The sequence below is a fragment of the Rhyacophila brunnea genome, unplaced genomic scaffold (genome assembly GCF_057557595.1).
Source record: "Rhyacophila brunnea isolate RB1 unplaced genomic scaffold, BYU_Rbru_1.0 scaffold_21, whole genome shotgun sequence".
In the NCBI taxonomy this organism is placed as follows: Eukaryota; Metazoa; Arthropoda; class Insecta; order Trichoptera; family Rhyacophilidae; genus Rhyacophila; species Rhyacophila brunnea.
Window position 1 is genome coordinate 21974490 of NW_028232871.1, and position 26483 is coordinate 22000972.

Here is a 26483-nt window from a genome sequence, read left to right on the forward strand (position 1 = left end):
GGCGAAAACACCAATTAGGTAGGTACTAAGACACTTAACTAGTGTCATAAACGTAATCCGATCCCGGCGACATCGATCTACGGTCAGATTTTATTGCTTAGGGTCGAAAATGTTTTTAAACGATCGGTACATTAAGAGTTTTAAGTAAATCTTTGACGATATTTTTGCTTGGTTAGTAGCTCGAATTAAAAGTGAATAAATGTATGGAGAAAATCATAAACTAAAATGTTAACGAATGTTTCTTCATTATATCCGAGATCTCACTATGTCCGTGATCGTAATAACTGAGTTCGACTGTATTATAATATGCATTAAAGTTTGTCACTTAAACGCAACACATACATTGAAGTTGGCGAATTTAAAAGCGGGCGATTCAGCTACTGCGATTGTGATGATGACACACAAAACTTTCCATTTGCTGAGAGCCAACAAGCTAACGACTATTTTGACAGAACGTAGTTTGTTTTTTACCGGGAAGTCGCTACTACGCTCTACTGCGCAGACGCAGTAGGCCCACACGCCGGCGTGTAGCGTGTAAAGTTGACTGGCTTTCAACTTTTCTCGGTAGATTGTTTACAGTCTGCTTGTTAGCTTGTTCGATGATGACACTGGGCGACTTTACAGGCAGATTGTAAATTCGCCAATAAGCAGCTCGTAAAGTACGAGTAGCTTAATGTCATTGACGCATTAGTCAAGAGATCTTCACGTTGGTAGTATGACGCCGCAAATTTTCTAAATGCAATAAAATTGGCCTTTGTGGCGACCAGGTTGGATGGTCCGATCGGCCTAACAGCTGGTTGAACCGACTTGAGCAGCTCTTCCCTTTCCGTACGCATTTTAGGACATTCCCAGAGGATATGGTTTGCATCCTGTATTTTTCCGCCACTTGGACATGTTGAGCGGGTAACAAGACCAAGCTCAAAGAGCCTGCCAGCGAAGCCACCATGTCCAATCAAGAATTGACTGGTGTAATGATCTGGAGTCAAAGCGGTTATATCCTGCCTTTAGTTAAGGCATCCTATTTTTTCTGCCAGGTTTTTAACGCCGCATCCAGTGTCATTAGACGGATAGTTCGCTTTCTTATGAATAGTTTTTCACTAGCAAGGCGGGGAGGCGGCGTAAAATGAAAGTCACCGACATCCGCCTCCTCCTCACGCAACACATACAGTAAAACCTCATTAATATAAATTCTACAGGACCGAAAATTGAAAAAAATTCGAATTACGAAATATGAAATATGAAATGTATGAGGAAAACGCCACTGCTATATTAAATATTATATTTTAATTTAATTCCTGAGATTTTGAAAAAAATATTAAAATTATGTTGTTATTCGATTTAATATATTATATTATATTGTTATTCAATTTATATTATACATAATTAAGTTATGAACGTGGTTTGATGAATAGTACATAATTATAAAATTATATTATTATCCTTTTGTTGGTTTGTTGGGAAATACTTCATTCAATTCCAGTGGGAAGTAGATAGCAGAGGCGTTTAATTACGAAAAGTGACATGTCCACAATTCCATATTATCGGGAAACAACGTTTTTATGTTTCAAGCTTCAATTATTTGTTTTAATGTGAGATAATTTTTTCCGTTGTATTCTATGTCGAAATTAGAACGAAATGGCAATTCATATCAGCCGATAAACTCTTAAATGTAATAAATATAGGCAAAATAAAATTGGACGTAGCGCTACTTGTACCTCACTTTTTATTTTTTTCCGCATAAGGCACATATTTCCGTGGCACTGTTATGAATTTACCCCATTGACGCCATTTTTAATATTAAACATTCCCTTATTGGTTGACTTAACACGCTCGAAATCAACCAAACTTTAAATAATATGAAACACGGATGTGGCCCTTTTTGTAATAAATCGAGACTTAAAATATTTTTTTTCGTAGGGTTTTGTCGCGTTTTAGAATTTTTCGATCAATACATGTGTAAAATTACACAAAGAATATGTGCGTATTTTTTTCTCGATTTTATCCAAATGTGGACTTATCGCTTTTTGGAATTAGACGCCTCATTTAACATATTAAATTACCCTCTTCGCATATATAAAAATCACAATATTATAAGTAGCTTGATACATAATGTATAATATTATGAGAAAGTAGGTAGATAATAATATATTAACCTGATGTATGCTACAAGGCCGGTCATAGAGAATGAGCGTGTATACACTCATGCCCCGTAGATTGTTTTAAATAATTTAATTTATTTTACACAAACTGCCATCTCGTAGAATCATGGTCTTTATGGTATACTTTTAATATAATTCCAAAAAAGATATGTTTATATGGTTTTTTTTCCATAGATATTCGCGGCCTGCCAGGCACCGCCATGCTATTAACTCCCGGCATTTAATATGTTAATAATTAATTGTTAAACCCCATGACATAAAAAGTCGTAAAGCCCCCACAGATTGGGTTGATACAGTGATGTCCCTAAACAAAATGCCGCCCCATTTTCTTATACATTATTTTTTATCATCCGTATTCGTGTCGTTTCTGGTCACCAAGGACGTCAAAGGGCAACGGAAGTAAACTAGACATCGCGAACCCGACAAAAAATTACAGTCCTGTTAAACCTTTTATGTTAATTAATACATTTTGTTTCCAACCAGTGAGCTGATCTCTTTAAAGGAAAGATATTTTCGTTATTAAATTCTTAGTTTAGGTAGCTATTTCTATATATACCAAATGATTCTCCTCGATTTGCCGCCCTTCAAGTAACTTCTGCCCCCAAGCGACGCTCAATCTGCCTACCCCCACGGGACATCACTGGGTTGATAGCTTAATAATTGGTAAAACACATTGACTGGATAGCATTGCTATGTATGTGGGTCCAATACCCCGTCAGTAAAAATATTTAAAAAAAAATCTAGGTGTGTTTCTCTGAGGTATTTCAAATTATGCATGTGTTAACATCCACTATATTGATTCCCCTTCTGGAATTAAGCCGTAACTGACTTTGGGTGATCTTGTAAATAGGATTGAGCTTAAATATAAAATGTTATCATATTAACAGTTACTTATGGTATTTTATATTTGATTTAGTTGTATATTTAAGAAGTATGTTGTAACAAACATTTTACCGACATGGCCCAGTCGATTCCGAGAAGACTGGGTGCTACCTGCTTTGACAAATGTTTGAATTATGATACATCCATCGACTGAGTTGTCGTCTGCCCCTTTCGGAATGACTAACGGGCAGAACAATTTATCTCAGCAAAGAATTGTCTGTTACATTTTTACATTTTATCAAATTAAATACATATCAAATTTATGCTGCTCATAGTTATAAGATCATCCGAAGTTGGTTCAGGCTTAAACCCGGAAAAGGGGAAATAATATAATGGATATTTTTTTTTTTTTTTTTTTTCGACCATGTCCGATCCTGATAGGATCATATGGGCCTCCACAGAGTGGAGGTTTGTATTGACAGATTTTGTTTTTTCACGAGAAATGGATGTCAGCCACTTGCTCAACCTATTAGGTCCATACCCTGACACACACAAATTGAAAAACAATATGTGTACTTGCCAGACCCAGGATTCAAACCTGGGACCCACGGCTTTATAGTCCAACGCTTATGCATAGAGATTGAATAGAAAATATGTTAATATGTAATAGTTATTTCGGCTGTATACAATAAGTTTTTGAATTGTTTTCAGATCACTCTACCCGAGGATGGTAGTGGGCAAATTATCACTAACAATGGTGAATTTTTTCGAACGGTAACCATAATACCGTCAGAAACCTCGAATGGGGAAGTCTGTTATGTCTTGATTGTGCAGCAGCCAGACGCCAAGGAACAGGGTCATGAAGAAAAGGTTCTTCCTGACGGAGATGCCAACATGACAGTGTACGACTTCGGTCAGAATGAGGAGATGGAGGAACCACAGGAGTTGGATTCTGGAGCAGAGGATGATAAATCCAAAATTATTAGAATACCTTTGAAAAAAGCCCAAACAGTTGCAACGCAGCACATGTGCAATTATTGCAATTACACCAGTCCCAGAAGGTTGGTATTTTTTCTTCAGAATAGTGGTCCCTATAGTTGATCCGTGGGCATACGCCAAAGTAGATTTCTACTCGATTAAATCGCATATACATAATATTACACTGTGGTACACGTTATTTATTTTTTGTCCTTTAAGGCCATACCTTAGTTGAGACACAGTCTAAAAAGATTGTCGCTAGGCGATGCGCGGATTGCGGGTCGCGGGTGCAAATGAGGCATGTCAAACCAAATATAATTTGTCTTATAAATCCAACATGTGTCCATTTAATGTTCTGTTTATTGTTTTATCAGTAACAATAATAATATATTCATTGACATGTTTTCTTTTTAAAGTAAATGGGTAGCGTTTTAAGTCATCTTTACACAATTTAAGAATTATTACGGCCGTCGCCATCACGAAGCAAAATGACGTGCTTCCAGATCTACATTCTCTCTCCGAATGGGAGCGAGTGTAAAATTTCGTCGCGCCTATGGTTGAAAATTATTTGCCGTTTCACTGATAAATCACCTTAAGGGTATGCAATCAAAAAATTTGGCAGACCACTGCTTTACAACATTGAATCTAAAACTAACTCTTGATTTACCAGGGTAGATAGGAAAATCTAATGTCAATTTCTTGGTTAATCCAAATTCTATAATATTGAAAACTGCCGAAATCATAATATTCTTAGTCAAGTTCACTGCACTATTTGAACATTTACAGTCATACCCGACAGTGATTTAGCAGTTCTTAGAAATATAGTAATAATAGTAATTCAATGTTTTTTTATCCAATATCTACTGAATATACATAAGATTAAGAATGTAAGATTCTTTTTGTTGAAAATACATGATTATGAAAAAAACATCCTAGAAATAAAGTTGGACTGAGTGTAATTTGAATTCACTATGTATTCACTAAATTAATGTATGCCTACGATGGCCGAGCCAGTTTATAACTTTGTGGTTCCTGAGTTCCGGAGTTTGAATACAAGGCAAATTCACATGTTGTTTTTCAATGTGTGTTTGGAGTATGTACATAATAGGTTGAGCAAGTGGCTAAGATCCATCTTATATATAAAAATCAATATTTGTTTGTTTGTTTGTATTTTATGCGCTGCTATACCGTTCATCCGATTGCGATAAAACTTGTCAACTTATTGCTTGCACTTGCGCGAAGGTTATAGGCTATGTCTTATATATAAAAATGAATATCTGTCTGTCTGTCTGTCCCGTATGCGTTCCTATACCATTCATTCGATTGCGATGAAACTCTGGTGAGTTGTTGTGTGCACACCCGCGAAGGTTTCTGAATTAGAAAAATCATCTTCTTCTTCATTCTATCTTCATTTATTCGTATGGTTCCTATACCATTCATCCGATTGCGACGAAACTTTCGTCAGTTGTGCGCACACCCGCGAAGATTTCTGAATTAGAAAATCACGTTCTTCTATTCGTATGCGTTCCTATACCATTCATCCGATTGCGATGAAACTTTTGTCAGTTCTTGTGCGCACACCTGCAAAGGTTTCTAAATTAGTACTATATAAAATACAAAGTTTGTTTGTTTGTTCCATCCAATTTTGAATTTTTTACTACATATTAATACTATTATGTAATAACGTTTGCATATTTTGGATTCGATTTTAATTTAGTGTTCTTTTGTTTGACCTTTACTCCTATTAGAATTACTTTCATATTGCCATATTGTATTACACAGATATTTTAATATTAAAAAGATAATTACTTATTATTATTTTTTGAATATCTAAGATAAATTTATCCACGAAGCGACCCTGGGTACTTCAGCTTGTTTATTATAAAAACAAAAATATGTTAATTCAACATTTGATGTTTAATTCCATTTAAAATTATGAGATCATGTTACATATTATATCAAATTAATCAAATGAAACAGATTAAATTATATTCAGTTTAAAAATGGCAGCTGCCGGCTTATGGAAGGCAGATTCATCGATGCAATTTGTGCTTGCATTATTGTATGTGTCAAAGCTATGACAAGTAGTTAGCATAGTTGACATATCAAGTCTAAACAATTTTTTTTCCTGGATTTTTTCTAATTTGTTTTTGAAATTACGTATTTTCAATAATAATAATTAAACATTCTATAATCATTATCATTATTATTCTCCATAAGAAAGGAGACACTAAGGATTTTAAAAACTATCGACCAATTAGTCTACCGCCAATTCTGTACAAGGTTTTCACGAAAATACTCTCAAACCAACCAAGAGAGCAAGCCTAACAAACTGCCATTATATCTTGGTTTTATAGACTATGGAAACGTGTTTGATTCCATCAAAAAATTCTCAATTATTGACGCCTTAGCAACCAAGGAATTTCCAGACGCTACATAAACATATTGAACAGTATATACAGTGATGCCACAGCATGCGTGAAACTCCACAAACAGTCGTGTAAATTCCCAATCAACAAAGGTGTCCGGCAAGGTGATACCATTTCACCGAAACTATTCACCGCTACTCTTGAGGACTTATTCAGGAAACTTGATTGGTAGGAAAAAGGTGTTCCAATTAATGGGGAGCACCTCAGTCACCTGCGCTTTGCAGATGATATTGTTATACTCTCACAAGACCCTAAATACCTCCAAGGTAGAATGCAAGAACTCGCGGATGTCAGTCAAACGGTCGGCCAAAAGATAAATGTCTCAAAGACAAAAGTGATGAGGAACTATTTTTCGGACCCTGCGATTATCTGTATTAATGGCACCCAACTCGAGCAAGTCAGCAGCTACGTCTATCTCGGACAGCAGGTACCCATCGACAGCATGCACGATGAAATTGCTCGAAGAACAAAGCTGGGATGGAGTGCTTTTGGACATCTGAATAGTATCTTCAAGAGTGACCTACCATTATGTCTTAAGCGTAGGGTGTTCAACCAATGTGTGCTACCCGTGCTCACATATGGCTGCGAGATGTGGACCCTCAACACGAGAGATGTCCAAAGGCTAAGAGTCGTACAGTGAGACATGGAGAGGTGTATGTTGGGCATCACGGGAAAGACCCGTAAGAGAAACGATTGGGTTAGGAAGCAGACAGGAGTACGCGATGTAATAGACGTTGCCAAAAGCTGAAATAGAGATGGGCGGGGCACATTGTTCGCCGAAAGGGCGGCCGCTGGACAAATGCCGTGATTCAGTGGTACCCAAGGGGCACGAAACGGCCACCTAGTCGCCCTAAAAGTCACTGGATTGACGAATGGTAAAGTTCGGCGGAAATACGTGGCAGCGAATGACACAGGACCGAGAGAGTTGGAAGAAGCTTGGGGAAGCCTTCATCCAGCAGTGGATTGACCCCGGCGATGATGATGATGATGATAATCTAGTATATATTCGAAATTTATTTTATAAAATTGAATAAGAATAATTACAAGACAAAAAGAACTTTTTATATACAACATTTTTAAATTTTCTGTTGAATTATTACGCTCAATGTGCTCAAACTTGTACTTGATATGAAGTAAATAAAAAACAAACAAACAAATAGAGAATACTGAAATGTCATTTTGATTTCCATAGTAACGCATGTATATATTAATAATTTAGTTGCTAGGATCACCCCCTTAGCAACCAATAATAGTCTTACTTTTTACGGATTTTTCTGAAATAACTTTCCATACAAAACAGAATTAACTGAAAATGAATTCAATTCTGCTTAAAGATGGCTAAAAGTATTAAAAGAATGTATTGGCATCGTGAACTGATATATTCTAAAAGTTTCAAATGTCTAGCTAGTCGGGAAGTTAGTTAAAAATCGATTGCAAGATTTGTACTGGACAGACAACCACCGGACAAACAAGAATACGAGCTAATAAAAATGTTGTAAAAATGAATCAGTAATAACCAGTTGTTTTTTTTTAAACGAAATATGTGTTGGGATCTTTAAAAACGAATGGCTGCAAATGTCAATATTGCAGGATAAGTTTGATACCTCCACGTTTCTACGTGTATGGAAGACCCCTTAAGGGAAAAGTACGAGCGAAGCTATGGATGCCACATTCATGTTTCTTATAGTCCGCCAAGCCAAATTTCCGTCCATCGCCGCTCGATCAAGTAGAATGCTCTGTACTTTTATTTATTAACTAAAAAAAAATGTAAAAATTGCTAGATAGGGAGATAAAAGTTGGTCATGCGAGATTGGTATGATCGAGACTCGAAGGAAATAATTTTAGTTTTTAAATCGTATTTGTATTAAGATACCTAATGTTGTTTCTTTTGGGCTCAATTCCTCCGAAATCGCTGTAACTTTCGACTACCTGGCAAAAAGGTGACTTGGACGACCCTTATGGTAAAACCCAGGTAAAGGCCAAGCATTCTGCCGCAGGCGAGAACGACAGAGAGGGATGAGCGTTCAGGGGTAGATCGAGAGGGACAGCGATAAAGCCAAAAAAGGGGGACATAACCAATCTGGCAGGCAGTACGCCGTAGCCTTTCGATCCGTGATGGACACAGTGTCCCCGCGCACCGCTCCTAGTGATACTTTTCGCTGAATTGTAAAATAATTTCAGAGTTCGCGTGCTACGTACGTTGAGGAAGAATTCGCTAGTGTTACGAACCAAGTGATTCATAGATCCTAAAATTTTAATTGCCGCAGCCCACGGCGCCCATCGTTAACAAATTTAGGGCTGTTGTAAAATTATTCATGTGTATTGATATTGTGTATCTGTGTGTATAGCGGTAACCTTTTTTGTGAACCTAAACTGTTAAAAATAAAACTTTCTGCTAAGATTTGTGATACGAACAACGTGTGTTTCATTTTGAATATCCACCATCGTCAATCCTACATCTTAACCCAACTGTCAAGACCTAACCTTACACTGAACGTGCTCTACTAACCCAAAGTCAGCTTCGATTGACCGCCCTGAACAATTTACATCACTGAGCTAGTCGAAGGGTGGAAGCTGGTCGCTTGACTCACACGTATCGACCGAAGGCGCGCTGTCAAGGGCGTCATTAACGTCGATAACCATCCTCACTAATGAAGCAAAGGATATGAAGAAAGAGAGATCATTACTATTTGTATCATACTACATACTGGTAGATATGTAACAATCATTTCAATTTCTGCATTGCTCATGTTTCCTGAATCCCGATACGCTTAGTCACTTTAACAGCGTCTCTGTTCTGGCAGAACACACTAACTGGAGAATACTAGTTTTGAGTAGTTTGACTTTGAAGTTGTTAAAAAGTTTGAAATAATGGTCTATCATGTGAGTTTATTAAGTAATCGTAAAAAGGATGACTTTAAAATAAAGACTGTTTATTTATTAAGAAGGTTTCCAGACGGTAAAGTTTGAAATAAGGAACATTTTGGTACTAACTCAATATGTCATTTTTTCGAATTAGTGTCTTCTGCCAGAACAGTGACGAGATGTTCTTTGCGGCTGCAAACTAAATTCACATTCTTTCCCGCAGGTACATGCTATCTAGACACATGAAGTGCCACTCAGAAGAAAGGCCACACAAATGTTCAGTTTGCGAGAGGGGGTTCAAAAAGATGGTGTCCCTGCAAAACCATGTGAACACTCACAATGGGACCAAACCCCACAAGTGCAGGTCTTGCGAAAGCGCCTTCACAACATCAGGTAAATAATTATTTATTTCTATCATAGCATCCATCACTATGCATTATTACTTTATTGACGAGGTATTAGCTTCATTTTACTGTCCTACAATTTGTATTCTTAATTCAATGAAAACAAATAAGTATGATTGACAAAGTTTAGTGTGCACTATTTTTGTCGAATTTCCACAGCCTACCTTCATCTTTCACCACTGCTGTCTTCACCTCTTAGCTATAGATTTATTCTTAGGTAGGTAGGTGAACAAGGGTTCAACATAATTATATTGATAATTGAAAGCGTAATATAATTATACAGTATAACCTTGATTATCCAGACTTATTGGAAATGAAGGTAATCCGAATAGCTATAAATCCTCATTACTAAGTCATATCGCACACCCAGTATCTATCTATCCACCCTAAGTATCTGTATCTGTTCCCGAAGCTGAGTATGCGTCTGCTCTGAACCTCCGTAAGGTGTCATGACTCATTACTGTAAAGCATCATCGTTGGAATGTAAGATTGACCTAGTACAGCCATGAGTCCTAGATATTCCGCATTGAGTTTGATGTTTCACCAGCCATTCTTGTTTGAAATGTGAGCTTTCTTAGCCAAGTGCTATCTCCTATGATGTTCATTTACAGGTATGTAAGGCCGTCACTAATCGGGGGAATCTAGATCGCAACAGATGCTACATATTTCACAAATACGAACTGTTGAGCAGACAGGTTTTTGTCTCGTGAAAGCCCTCTGTTAAGTTGTCAAATGGGACAGTGTTATCATCGTACTCCAGGTCTCTGCTTTACCATGGGTAACAGCTTGCCTCGTGGTGGTTTTGACTTCCCTACAACTAGCCTTGACTTGAATGCTTGATGATACTCTGTAAACATATCGTAAAAATAAACATCTGTCTCTACAACATGCGTTTCTGTTCCTCCACCCCCGCTTCTTGGCATTTGTCAATGTCGTTTGGTTAGCAATATTGCATATAGCGCAATACAGCCGGTGACAATACTCCATGAGCTATTTTTATAGGCTTTTAGTGCTGCGTTTAATTCTGTAATGAGGGAAATATAGATTGGCCATAAGTTGGCTGCCAAATAACGGCTCTGCACCCAAACTGTGTCATTCAATTTATATTGTTACCGTCAAACCCCCTAACTTCGCCCAGTTTTTTAACAGAAAGTCATTTTGCCACCAAAATATCCACCAATATGAAGTCTTATAGACCTTATGTAATGCACAACGATGGTGTTTATTATTATTTATATTGAAGTAACACCCTTTTCATACTAAATAATACAATAAATCACTATTTTTTATATGGACGAAGTTTTACAGTACATCTATAACCAACATGTATTTTTATTATGAATGATAATCAAACTGTTTGTTTATTGGTTGACAGGAGAACTTGTGAGACATGTACGGTACCGTCACACCCATGAAAGACCACACAAATGCGATGAGTGTGACTACGCTTCGGTGGAACTATCCAAGCTTAAACGCCACGTACGCTGCCACACCGGTGAACGACCCTACCAGGTAATTCTTTAGGACCAGATTTTTTATATTACACTTCTATTTTTATTTAACTCTCAAAAGCTTAATCTACAATAAATTTGTTCTTGGGAACCCAACAATGCCATCTATAAGGCTCTCGTCAACATCCATAATGCAAAAGTATTTAAGTCATTGTGACCTACTGTACGTTTGTGCATTGAGGAAATGGTGAGTGATATGGATGGCATTACTTTGGAATATAAAGAAAAGTAATGAATCCTCGACCAAACAATAAAATAAATTGTGCCTGATAACACAGGATAAAATTGAATTTCTTTGTTTATGTAGACTGTCTGGTACTAACAGATGGATTAAGATGTTTTGTGGTGTGCAAACCGTTCAATTATCTGAAGATGTAAATTTGAATGATGAATCAGACTATATTACATACATTCTTATTATGCAAATGTTATAACATATCTTTCTATATTATTACAGTGTCAGAATTGCACATATGCGTCAACTGATACTTTCAAATTAAAGCGTCATCAGAGAATTCACACCGGAGAAAAACCCTACAAATGTGACGCTTGTCACATGTGTTTCACCCAGTCAAACTCCCTAAAGTCACACAAACTCACCCACAATGGTATGCATAAATTCTTTCATCTTACTTACTTAAGCTGACGCTACACACGATTTATGTTATCCGCCCATCTCCTCCGGGGCGACCCACGGGTCTACTTACAGATGTTCCTATCTAAACTTTATGGAGAGCTCTAGATCCATTGCATATAACAATGTGCGCCCTCAAGTCATTGACTATATTGGGCTTAAATTTTTCACAGAGCACAGCATTCATACGGATATGTCACTTTTGGTTTTCTTTAACCGATAAAAGTATTCTTCGAAGAATTTTGTTTTCAATACTTGGATAGCCTTCGCTTGTCTCATTTTGATTATGTGAGCCACAGAGCTCAAAAAATTATTCATAAATATAAAATCGAAATTGTGGCATAGGTAAATAAAAGAATATTTCATGTTAGATACAGTTTATTTTAACAGTATGACATTAAGAACATAAGTTTATAATATTAATACTATCGACCAAAGGTACTTGATGGAATTTGAATTAAAATTCTAATGGATTTAAGTTTTGTACTATGGACGTAGAAGAAGAGGGAGGCCAAAGATTCGCTGGTTGGATGGAGCTGCCAGTGACTGCCGTATTCTGGGGGTACCAAATTGGAAAGCGGCCATACTGGATAGGGACAGGTGGAGGGAGCTGTTGGAGGAGGCCAGGACCCACACCGTGTTGTCGCGCCCCTGATGATGATGATGACTATTCCATTTGAGTCGTTTTTGCGACCCAGCTTTCGCCTTTCGGCATCTTCAAATCTTCGACGTCAAAAGTCAAAGATGTGCGAACAGATTTTTAATTTAAAATATGTAGCAGATGTTGAGAAATACTCCTGCCTGTATATTTACAGGCTGCCAGAATATTCCCGTAAAGATATTACGGAAAAAGCTTATGGTACGTTTACATCTGACACTTATACCGTTATACTTATTTTATGTGTCGGACATAAAATTTCATTTACTGTTTACACCTGCATGACATAAAATTCTGGTATACTTCTCGTTGAAATAAAGTCTCGACACTTTATTCAATGGCAACATTGGAATAAATATATGCGGTGTTTACATATGATATTGTAATTTATTCGGACACTTATTTTGTATACTTCTCAAAAACGTTATGTCAGTTGTCAATATGGGAATGTTAAAAAAGAAAGCAGCGAGTGTTATTATTTTAAGTCTTTTGGCAACAAAAAGGAGGAAAAAATGGTCTAGATGGGTGCGGGAATGGATTCAGCGACGAGAAGAACTAGGTGCCTTCCGTTTAATGTCAGAGTTTAAAATCGAAGATCCAACTCAATTTGTGAACTTTAGTTTGCAAGATTGGACCTTTTGCCAAAAAACAAGACACACAATTCAGAAATGCGTAGAAGAACGATTAACAGTAACATTGCGATATCTAGCACTTGATCGTCATTGCATATTCAATATAATATTATCGTACCTAATACGAGTGCAGGTGTGGGCCAAAATGAATTAGGTAATACCATTTGAAGCGCATTTTTTCTTCACAGAGTGCATCAGAATTAATCGTATGTGCCGAGAACAAGCGATATTTTATTTTCGAACAAAATCCATAGAACACGGCACATCCGATTTATTTCTCATTGTCTATGATTTTTGACAGATCGCTACAGTACATTTATTAACGTAAACGTTGGGCATACATTCATGGTTTACCTATGATTATTGATTGTCCGTTGTTTTAGAAATATATATATGCAATTCACTAGGTACCTGTCAAACTACGAATATTGTGTCAGGTACTTGACATAAAAGTAGACGGTGGTCCAACTTCGGTGATATATCGCTCCAAGTTCGAACTTGTCGAATACGCGGTGTTTACATTTGCGTATATAAGTAGATTGAATAAGTGGTAGGTGAGAGTCGACACACGCAAAATAAGTGGCAGATACAAATATACTTACTGTTTACACTTAAGTGAATATGGTGTCATACATAAATATGACGATATTAGTGTCAAATGTAAACGTACCATTAGAATGAAGTAGGAAATACAATGGATTTGACAGTTTGTGGGAGATTATTAGGTTTCAGTAGCGACGTGTGCGAAGCATCAGTCACTGGCCAGTTTATGAGTTCCATCAGCAACCAGTTTGTCGGATTTTAGTTTCTGCGTGAGAGGATGGCCTTACCCATTCATGTCATTGGTTCCCAAGTACTTAATAACAGCGGTGCTTTCGAGTGTCGAGTTACCCACCAAAATATTTTATTCTATTCTTCCTTGACGTTTAAGTACACGGTCTTTTCAACATTAACCTATGGATTTATTCAAGCTTCTCTTACAGCCTTATCTTAAGCAAAATTAAAAACAATATAACCGATAAGGAGTCAGTTACATGTAAATTGTACGTAAAACATTTCACCGTGGCACAGTTTGCCGTGAGCTCTCTATCGGAAAGAGATGACCGTATACTATACGGTCTCCAATTTTATTAGATTTATGGCGATATTACATATTACAAATTGAATTAATAGGCATTTCCATAGTATCAAGTTATAGCAAACTTTGTAAATCGATGACTGCGACAATAATCTTTGTATATCTGTTCTCACTTAGTTAGTTAATAGCTGACTAATTATTACATAATTATAAGTTGATAAAATAATAATCAGTACATCACGATTGATCGAAAGAGAATTATTCGATCATAAGTTTTCGATAGAAGCACATCGCTCTGTGCTGTGATTCACATTATTGTAAAAATTGTACCCCTGCACCGCGATTTCCTAACTATCGTCTCGTGTGGCACCAGACGATAGTTAGGAAATCGGGCCCCTGTACTTAGGCAAATGAAATAAACTGTCACTCTTCCATAATCACGACAACGATTTCTCATCTCTCCTCGCCTCAACACCATTGGCCCTCACATCGACGTCCCCTACAGATTCAATATGAACATTAATTCAATTTTCATGGGTGGTTTTGGCAAAATTCATGAATTCAAGAATGAAAACCTAACCTAACCTAACAAATAATCCGGTATATCGGCTATTTTCAAAATTTAGTTTGCTGCTGGCTTCCTGTAAACCGACAAGAACCGTGTTTATCCCAGAGGTTGGACGGTCTTTAATATACGGCCATATATTTCCGATATAACATTTCACTGTGAAGTGTGACATGGCGAACTCCATACGTACAAGTTTCCGGACACATAAGGAGTCACCATAGTTGTCTACCCGAATTGACACTAACGGTTTTATTGTATTGCAGCTGGCGAGAAGCCGATATTCCCGTGTGAACTGTGCCCAGCAACCTGTGGTCGGAAGACGGATTTGAGAATACATGTAAAAAAGCTGCATACATCGGAGAAACCCCTCACATGCAAACGATGTGGGAAATCATTCCCAGACAGATACAGTTATAAACTGCATAATAAGGTATTTATATACAAATCGTATTTATTAGTGCGGAGTCGAGGTGAGTTGGAAATACTGTCACCAGTTTGTGCACTCAAGTTTCGGATGAAACTACCCATACTAAGTATTTGTGGCCCAATAAACTTATTCCAAAAAACTTGTGATGATATCATCGCAAGTCACTGTTCTGTGCACTCGCCAGTTGGTAGACTTTCAACACTATTGACATTAAATGTGCACAAACGAAATAGCACTTGAATATAGGTATATTTTAATTTATTAGTCTATTGTGTTTGAATGTATGAATAATAATAGGTCATAAATTTTGTGTCGCAGCACAGTGGTGAGATGATGCACAGGCTTAGGCTTGTTATATACCGTATATGTTTAAAATTAAAAAAAAAACTGTTATTCATTTTTGTTAACAATAATATTGTAACCTAACAGAAAAACAACTCATAAATTTAAAATTTTATAGTACTTAAATAAAAAATAAATAATAAATGGGACTTTTTGACAAGCGGAGCTCAGCGTATTTTTAGCGATTATATTGAAGCCGATACACAGTCTGAGTTCCCTGAGTCGATACGTATTTTAAAATACTAATAATATGGAATTGGTCGCATATGCTCGCCAAACGATCTATATAGTATTCCAAATACTAGTAAGTATTTTGGAACAAGTTTATATACTAAGTATTTTTTTATACTGGTAGTAAGTATACTTAGTCTTCAAAATCGACCAGTTTTCCCATCTCTAGTGCGGAGCCAGAATGTTTCTGAAGGTTAGGAAATATTTTTGTTTCTGTGTAATAATAGGATGTATGTATCCCACAAAGGACAAGCGACAGAATATCCGCTTCTGCAGCCATGGGTCGCTAGCGTCTGCAAATGTCAAATTGTTTTTTTAATTTGTGCTTGGATCCAGATCATCCTAATAGGTTGATTGAATGGCTAACAACTATTTATTGTATAAAAAAACCTCTTAAGAAACTTTCTGATTAGGCGGTCAAGACCTAAGGAAATGATTCTAAGAATTATAATCAATAAGGCCAATTTTATTGCAGCATTTGGATATTAATTTACGTTTTTCAGTTTATTTTGAATGATATTTTTCGGTTATTGGCATGCGATTGGCGTATTGGCAAATGCAGTAATGTTTCTACTTTTTATTTGTAATGTGATATTATAAGGTGAAATAAAAGTGCGTTTGCTTTTAGACGAGGGAGATAAAAATTCATGTTATTTCACTGGCTACACACCAATTGCGATAGAAAAATTATACTGTAGCAATATCCTCTCAAACATTATTTTAGAGCGGTATTGCATTATGCGGAAAATAGTTTTGGGGATTATCAGTGTGGAATCAGAAGCAACCATAGCACTATCGATCAGATTTTCACGCTACGATAGATACTGGAAAAGAAGTGGTAATGCGACTAGATGTTCACTGTCTCTTCGTGGATTTCAAAACTGCATGTGACTGCATATAGAAGCTCTTTGGAGCATATTGAAAGAATTCCAAATCCCAAGGAAACGATCGATATAGTAAGGGTATTTATTCGCAGAGGGATCCAGAAGCAGGATTTATATACAGGGGAATGTATTGGAATCTTTCGAGGTAATAACTAAACTGGAGGAGGGCGACTCCTTATCAGCTATTCTTTTTAATCTTGCTCTAGAGAAAGCTGTAAGGCAGGCTCTCAAAGTAGGAGACAGAGCTGTCCTAAACGGATCCCACAAAGTATTAGGCTGTGCCGATGATCTGGTGATACTCTCGAAAAAAGAAACGCATATACGGGATATTTTTACTCCTATTTAATGCGGCAAAACAAATATATCTAAAGATTAACATTGAGAAGACCATGTAATTAAGAGTGTCAAGGAAGAATAGAAGAATAGACACCCAGGAAACTTTTGGAACAGTAAATTTTTTAACCCCCCCTCCCCCCAAACGTTAAAAAATATATTTACCCTTAAATCCCTGATCCCCTATATTGTCTTTTCAGATCATTTTATATTTTTTGTTTACTTTGTTGTGACATTTTCTCTGACCCCCCCTTCCCCGTTCGTCACAAATCATCACATTATATCAGAACCCCTCCCATCCCTAGAGCGTGACATCATATATGGACGGTCCCTAGTGTGTCCACTTTACTATTATAATTTTGTAACTATTTCACCCTATGGTTTCAGAGGCTTGGGAAGGTTGCAAATTTAATATCCGCTTATGAGTGGCGATTGTTGTAATATCTCTTGGTTATTAGAATTTTGCATAATGCGTTGCGTAATTGACAGGAAACAATTGAAGACGTTAATATCATTTGTTATACTATTAATTGCATCCATTGTCAGATTTATTGTTTGCTAAGCATGACTTCAGTATGATTTATTATTTTATTATTTCCTATTAATATAATTGGAATATATTGCTAAATTGATATTATTTTTATTATCATCATATCCCCATTTCGATCCATACATTTATATCATTTATAATTTCGGATCGATAGGACCACTAATATAAAAGATAGACTAGTGTCACGGATGGGGTCGCCGCATAACCAAGCCTCTAGCAGTGAAAACTGAGCGAATCCTGTCACTTAATGAATGGGCTCTGCTATATTACATCACATTCTATTTTGGTTGACTGGTTGTGCTACTTTAAAAATAGGCATTCGTCTCTCGTCGCCCCTTGTGAACTTTATACGTAGGGCTGTAATAATACGAGGGTGGGTCAATAAGTCCTTAGAAAAGCCGACAGGTGGCGCGACTAGTACTGTAAGCGGTTTGTTTTCATGCAGCGGCACTACCGATTCAGTATGCTGCGAAGTTTCAATCAGATTGGTCGGGTTGTTGTTTTTTATTTTCGTACATTTAAAAAAAAAAATTGCTTGTTTACAAAAATGGAGAAAATTGAGTTTAGAGCTGTTATTAAACATTTTAATATAAAAGGGTTAACAGCAAAGGAAATAAAAAATGAGTTGGATTTAGTTCACGGCATATCTGCTCCTTCACTTGCAACTATTTATAACTGGTTAAATGAATTTAAGCGTGGTCGTACATCAACAAAGGATGAACCACGCTCAGGACGTCCTGTAGAGGTGACTACACCAGAAATGATCAATAAAATCCACGATATGGTGTCAAGTGACCGAAGATTAAAGTTGAGTGAGATAATTGAAGTTACAGGGATCTCAAAATATAGCGTCATTTCTATTTTACATGACAAATTGGGCATGAAAAATATTTCTGCAAGATGAGTGCCGCGTTTGCTCACAGTCGACAATAAACGCAATAGGGTGGTGGCCTCTAAAGCCTGTTGTCGCTCATGCAACGCAATCCGGATGAATTTTTTCGTCGCTTTGTGACTGTAGATGAAACATGGATACACCACTATACTCCCGAGACGAAAGAACAGTCAAAGCAGTGGATTGCGAAGGCAAACCATGTCCAAAGAAGGCGAAAACCGTAAAATCAGCTGGTAAGGTTATGGCTACTGTATTTTGGGATGCACGTGAAATTATTTTCGTTGACTATTTGGAAAAAGGAAAAAAAATAACAGGGGATTATTATGCATCTTTATTGGACCAGCTAAAAAACAAAATTGAAGAAAAACGGCCTCATTTAAACAGGAAAAAAATCCTCTTTCATCAGGACAATGCCCGTGTTCACACATGTTTACGATCAATGGCTAAAATTGAAGAATTGAAGTTCGAATTGGTCGACCACCCACCGTATTCGCCAGATTTAGCCCCCAGTGACTTTATCCTTTTCCCAAACTTAAAAAAATGGCTAAGTGGACAACGTTTTTTTTCAAATGAAAAAGTCATCGATCGGAAAAATGCTTATTTTGAGGACCTTCCGAAAACTTATTTTTCTGACGGTTTAAAAAAAATTGAGAAACGTCTAACCAAGTGTATTGAGCTCCAAGGAGATTATGTTGAGAAATAAAAAAAAAATACAAAAATAAAAACTGTTTTAATGCTTTTTTCTAAGGAATTATTGACCCACCCTCGTAGTAACAAATAATCGTGTAATTTAAAAATGGTCAAATCTGACTTAAAAATGCTTCACAGTCGAAATTGTTTTTAACTCTACTTTCAAAAAAACTGAATGACATTAATACTATCGACCGAGGGTATTTGATAGAATTTGAATTTAAATTCTAATAGAATAGTAGAAAACTTTAAATCTATTTGAATTTAAACAGAATGAAGTTATGGAAAAAGTTTAGAATATTTTACCTGTAACCTATTTTGATTTATTAAGATGGATCGATCCGAACGATCGATTAGTAACCTGTCATTGGTCAATGAGTCTTGTTTTATTTCTGGGAATTTCCTCTCTATGCAACTATGCAGTGCAGTGTTCCATTATAACCTGCTTACAAGGGAGGGGCATGGATTTACTGCTGGCAGTACGTACTATTGCAATCTTAACAATAAAATGCAATTGTAAATACGTATTATCATGCAAGTTGCAAGACTGCATGGATGGATCAAAAAAGTTTAGCCGTTTTTGAATTTACACATGATAGTTGCAAATTGAGCGATATTTGCGCAAGCGTAGTAGAACAATAGTGGCGAACATGCACGCAACAACAACCAAGGAAACTAACCTTGGAAAATGAGGTAAACGTGACAATTTGTATTTTTGTGTGTAAACAGTTATCGTAATAGTTTAAATTACATGTTATTGCTGGTAGTAAATCCAGGTACAGACAGCTATTGCTGTCACGAAATTTATTCATTTCTCAGAAAACAACAAACTTTTTATAAGAAAAACAATTCTTGGGTATTGGGTCATTATGAAATCATTTGTATCAGTTTAGGGGTGTGGTGGTCCCGCGGCTTAAGCATTGGACTATCACGCCATGGGTCTCAGGTTCGAATCCTGGGTCTGGCAAGTACACATATTGTTTTTTTTTTCAATTTGTGTGTGAGTCAGGTATGGACCTAATAGGTTGAGCAAGTGGCTGACATCCATTCCTCGTAAAAAAACAAAATCTGTTAATACAAACCTCTACCCTGTGGAGGCCCATATGATCCTATTAGGATCGGACATGTTCGGATAAAAAAAGAAAAAATTAGGGGTGTGGAAGCCCTACGCATTGAATTATTTTGAGGCCGCCCATGATCAAAAAAAATTATATTGCAGTTTAGCGATGAGTGATAAAATGATTTCATCTCGAAATAAAAATTCTGTGAGGATAATGGTTAATGAAATATTACCCATAAACCGTTTTTGGCCACCATTTTACCAAGATAACGTCGTTTGACCAAGGGTAATCGACAAAAAAAAACTGGGTCAGAATCAGTTAAAAAACCTTTGGCCTCCGACAATACCAGATCATGCTACGTTTGTATGGGCTGCCGATCAGACTAATACTATTAGCAATGCGTAAGTGCTATTAAATTCTATGTCTGGTCTGGTCTGGTCTGATGCTGTTCTAACGGGTAATCATTATAAATATATCAACATTTCAACAGTGTATCTGAATGCAAAACAATTTTATTGCAATTTATATGAAGGCATTACAATTACATACAAAATTGCCATTGTTCAGTTTTTGTTGATTCTGAGTTAGCTACTGTTAATAAAATAGTATCAAAAATGTTCAAAAATAGGTAATTTCTCTTAGAGTCTCCTTTGACATGAATCACTGAGTGTAGTGATTGACCCCCGTTCGCCTGTCGACCCTTCTGCCATAATACATAGATATAGAACCCATTCGGCAGGGAAAAACACCACTGTAATGCAGCTGAGCCTTAATGTAAAGAATAAACATCTCCGAATGGCACCTTACGAAGGCTCAGAGCAACCGTATACTGAGCTTCGAAAACAGATGTTAGCGACAGCTACTGGGTGTGCATTTAATGTGACTCTAGGAGCAACGAGGAGATAAGAGAGCGCACCAAGCAGCCTCTCATCACGCTGAGAGTGAAGAGGCGACGTTGGACCTGGCTCGGCCACGTGCTGCGGATGCCAGAAGAGAATTTCAACCTGGCTTGCCTGTTCTTCAAGCCAACCGGATTCCGGCGTCCTGGAAGGCGGCTAAATACTATCTATAGAGTGTATACGGCGGAGCTATGGGATGGTGGTTTGACATGGAACGATGCAAGAAGACTGGCGAGTGACAGGGAATCTTGGAGGCGCCCCGTGGTGTCCATATGCTCCAACTAAGGGGCGGATATGGCCGAAAAAGAAACATCTCAAGGTCAAGAATTAAAAATCACACTCTGTAAACACAAATATAAATAATAAAAACATGTGTACCCTATTTTGGGTAATTTAACCTTATTCCCTGACCCCGGCTCTGGAGACTTTCAGTATTTAACGTGGAATTGACAAAAACTAACCAGTGGCGGTTTTGCATCTGATGCCCTCATATGTTTCTGATTTATATTTTCCATTTAAAAAGGTCTTGCTCAAAAATGTTATCATCATTTCAGTTTATGGTGGTATTAGAAAGACATTGTAATATTACATCTACATATTTCTTCTACATTTTTTACCATAAGTCAAAATGTTATTCTTGTTTGTCGGTAGACTCACGAAGGGGAGAAGTGCTTCAAGTGTGAAATGTGTCCTTACGCATCAGAATCAATGCGCCACCTCAACTCGCATATGCTCACCCACACTGATGAGAAACCATTTGCATGTGAAGAGTGCGATCAAAAATTCAGGTAACAATTACTTGAAATTTTTTATGTCACTTTTCACGTAACCAGATCTGGTAACCCAGTTATGACCGGGCACGAGAAATTCTCATGTTAGTTTTACACCGTATTGGGCATCTATTGAAAATTTCTGGTATTAAATGTGTTTAGAAATATTTTTTTAATTTTCAGTTTGTTACATAATAATATGTTGATTGAATCTTTCTGTATCTTAGTTTCTTTATTAACCTCTTCTAAGCCGCAATTAGTTAATTGGTAGTAATTAACGTAAGAATTGGTGTAATTACGGTGAATAGGTTCGTTTTCGGCAGTTAACCGGTTAAAAGTAAATTTTGACTTTTATTATTGCTGTTTTATTTATGATGACGCAGATTAATAAATTGGTATTTTTACAGATTCAATATAAAATATTGTGTTATTGCATGTTATTTAAGTAAGACTTCTATGTATCTGATTTAATTCTAATATTAATTTTTTCTTAATAGACAGAAGCAGTTATTGAAGCGTCATCAGAACCTCAACCACAACCCCGAGTACATTCCGCCTAGTCCAAAAGAGAAAAGCCATGAATGCGTGGAGTGCAGGAAGCAGTTCCGGCACAAGGGTAACCTGATCCGGCACTTACGTGTACATGACCCTGAGTCTGCCATACACGAGAAGAGTCTCGCTATTAAGCGTGGGCGTCAGAAGAAGATTCTCATCATTGATGGACAATCGGTGTGTATTCGTTCGCATCCCAATTCTATTAAGCTGTCTCGTAGTCGCTTTCCATGAAAAATAAACTAATGCAAGAAATCACAGGAAACTTTATGTATAAATAATAAAACTTGATGACATTAACAATTAGGTACCATTGGAAGATGGATGCGAATTAGATTGTCTTTCTGATATGAGTGTGTCGTGTGTGCATGGCATGCATGATAGAAGTGAAACATCTTTAAGTAGGTGGTGAAAAAATTATGGTTTTATATCTCCCCATATGGATGTGTATTACTTAATGGCAGACAGATACACTAGATATCTCTAAACGTTCAAGCTATCGCAGAAATATGTGTAACACACTGCTATTTTCCTGATGTACATATTATATAGCAATATTAAACCATTGTACCTTGTAAAGCAGAACAGTTTTATGTATTTTTTTTTTAAATTGTCGCTCTATGCACTCTTGTGTGCGATGGTGTGTGCATTCCCGCTATTAAGGCCATGCATTAGTTGAGGCACGGTCTAAAAAGATCGTTGCTAGGCGATGTGCGGATTGCGGGTCGCGGGTGAAAATGACGCCTGTCAAACGAAATATTATTTCTCATATAAATCCAACATACGTCCATTTTATGTTATGTTTATTATTCTATTAGTATCAATAATAATATATTCATTGACATGTTTGCTTTTTAAAGTAAATGGGTAAAGTTTTTAGTCATCTTTACACGATTTTAGAATTAATTGGCCCGTCGCCATCACGCAGCAAAGTGACGTGCGTCCGACTCCACGTTCTCTCAATGAATGCGAAGCAAGTACAAATTTTCGTCGCGCGTACAGTTGAACATTATTTGGCGTTTCACTGATGCGTCACCTTAACCGAAAGGTTGTTGGTTTGAGGGCAACCATAAACATTTTTTGTTTTTCGATTTTTAATTTGTGATAGATTTTTGTTACGCATCGTGATTATGTTTGTAGGTTGAAGTGATGCAGAGCGGGTTGAAATTTGAAGAAGAAGAGATGGATCCCGACAGTGGTACAGCTATGTCATCAAGTGGCATGCAGCAATCTGTCATTCTGGAGGTTATTAAATTTACGGGAGAAGGCGGGGAAGAGCAGATGGCAGTGGTCTCCAATAATTATGGCAAAGAAAATTTCATCCATGGTAAGTTAATCTGTCGTATACATTTTAATGAGAGAATTTCTAGGTTGATTTGCCATAGGTAATTTATCTTTCATTAAATTTTGTTAAAATTTTGTACTGATTTTGTATAAATTTAAGCGTATCTATACTATAATTTGAAGAATATATTTGGATGTGGTTATGTACCGTCGCGTCGGTTTTTCTATATACAAATCCACACGCGCAGTCAGATTTCTTCAAAATTTGGACAGTAGACGGAGGCCGATGAGCCGGAGTGCGTGGTCGGGGTATCGAATTTCAGATTTAACCCGTTGCACCCCGGGGACAGTTTTACGGTTTTTGCGGAAAAAGGCCACCGCGTACAGGTCCTTGAAACGCGGAAGTTAATGCTGCAACCCCATTTTTATTGAAAATTTTGCTAGAATGTGTACATTTAAAAAATATTGGCGTTTATTTCAGCTCGATCGGAGGTCAAATGGCAAAGTTAGATGCAAATAATTGTATTATTAGAATCGCCAACCGAGCCGGCACGGCGTGGCCGACGCAGTGCTGCCAAATTTTCTAATGAATCCAATTCAAAAAAACTCAGCGAGACTCACCCTACGTGCAATTTTCAGCTCTGACAGATTGCATATAGATTATCTGATGATTTGACGTAAACATTTCCATCGCGTTTCGGTATTTTTTAAATTCAATCCTTTGCACTCTACGAATTAAATTTAGAATTTTTAATTTTCAAACCATTCCACTCCCGGGCAGCGGCGGGTGATACTGCTAGTGTTTCCATATATCGAGGGCACTAATTCAAAAGGGCAGGGCATATGGTAAGTAAATTATTGGGTTAGATTGTTTAAAATGTCATCTTCAGCGTCCCAAAACTGTACCGACAAGAGTTATTTTGTGATGAAGTTAGAACTATTTTTTTGGTAGGGTATTGAAAAATATATGACGAAACCATTTAAATCCTTATTTCAAATTGCTCTTTTTTTAAGTTGTAAATTTGTCACCTTTTGATGTTAACACATTATAGAGTAGCATATTTTGCATCAATTCAAAGTAGGTATCTCAAACTGTGCCACAGAATGAAAAGTGTGTAGAGCATTATTTTAACCTATTTATTTATTCATTTCAATTTTGCATCGTAATCTTGCCACTTATAATATTGATGACATTTGCTTTGTTCTTTTCATAGTCGTATCAAATTATGTAAGTATATAGATGCAAAATATTTCCATTAATACATCACCTACCGTGAAAATTGCATAATATGCTGGTAGTGTTTTTGATAAAAATCAGCAAATTTTGATCGCTAAATTAAAAATTACAAAACTTAAACCACCCGATTAATTTCAATGAAATTTTAAATACTTATGTATTGTCACTAATCTACCAAATAAAGTTATTACTGTGATATAATAAAACAAACAATCAAAGATTTTATAACAAGTTCTATTCATGGAAAGAACAACAGTTTTAGTATATCGAGGGTATACTGACAGAAAGCATTAAATCATTAAAACAAGTTCTGAGATAATCGCAAAAAGGACTTTAATTTTTTTTTCAACGCGTTCTCCCACGTAGATTTTTTTATGATTTAAAAACATTTTTTCTAAATTATAAAGACTAACCTTTATGGCAAACACAATATACGAAATGTTATAAGTCCTGTATTTTGTAGACGCAGAACGTATTAGGTCATTATCATGCTTTCTATCAGAATAAAAAAATAACAATATGATTTAATAATGTTTCTATTTTCTCACCATTATATCCTATGCCTTTGTGCGTTTTACCAGGACGTAGAGCGTAAAATTGTATACCTTTTGGCATTTCAAACAGAAAAACAGCAAAAACTGAGTTAGTGCGTTCTGTCAGTATACCCTCGATATGATATAACATCCATTTTACTTGCCATTATTTACGACCATACTAAAAAAATATTATTTCTTACTGTATGAACATTACGCCCGATGAGGGTTCGATGGGACATATCGAATTTGAATGACAAAATTGCACATGTTCTTTGTGTCTGGCTACAACAGAACGCCACAGTGGCGGGAGTGGTATGTAAAGTTTGAATTAAAAAGAGAGAATGGCACAATGTAACCAAGAAAGTTGTGTCGCGCAATCTAGATAATTTTTCCACTGTTCTTACTACGAGGGTGGGTCAATAATTCCTTAGAAAAAAGCATTAAAACAGTTTTTATTTTTGTATTTTTTTTTTATTTCTCAACATAATCTCCTTGGAGCTCAATACACTTGGTTAGACGTTTCTCAATTTTTTTTAAACCGTCAGAAAAATAAGTTTTCGGAAGGTCCTCAAAATAAGCATTTGTCCGATCGATGACTTCTTCATTTGCAAAAAAACCTTGTCCACTTAGCCATTTTTTTAAGTTTGGGAAAAGGAAAAAGTCACTGGAGGCTAAATCTGGCGAATACGGTGGGTGGTCGACCAATTCGAACTTCAATTCTTCAATTTTAGCCATTGATCGTAAACATGTGTGAACACGGGCATTGTTCTGATGAAAGAGGATTTTTTTCCTGTTTAAATGAGGCCATTTTTCTTCAATTTCGTTTTTTAGCTGGTCCAATAAAGATGCATAATAATCCCCTGTTATTGTTTTTCCTTTTTCCAAATAGTCAACGAAAATAATTTCACGTGCATCCCAAAATACAGTAGCCATAACCTTACCAGCTGATTTTACGGTTTTCGCCTTCTTTGGACATGGTTTGTCTTCGCAATCCACTGCTTTGACTGTTCTTTCGTCTCGGGAGTATAGTGGTGTATCTATGTTTCATCTACAGTCA

General features: G+C 36.6%; 1 protein-coding gene across 1 annotated transcript in view; it reads left to right on the forward strand.

Annotated features, from left to right (window-relative positions):
* The window catches only part of LOC147070842 (uncharacterized), a 41811-nt gene that overhangs the window by 11981 nt on the left and 3347 nt on the right, over nt 1-26483 (forward strand). The window contains exons 4-11 of the mRNA XM_085949257.1: nt 3693-4042; nt 9477-9646; nt 11033-11169; nt 11626-11776; nt 15002-15168; nt 21699-21835; nt 22315-22546; nt 23510-23696. Of these exons, the coding sequence (XP_085805383.1) occupies nt 3693-4042; nt 9477-9646; nt 11033-11169; nt 11626-11776; nt 15002-15168; nt 21699-21835; nt 22315-22546; nt 23510-23696 (1531 nt within the window). The remainder of the gene's footprint in view (nt 1-3692; nt 4043-9476; nt 9647-11032; nt 11170-11625; nt 11777-15001; nt 15169-21698; nt 21836-22314; nt 22547-23509; nt 23697-26483) is intronic.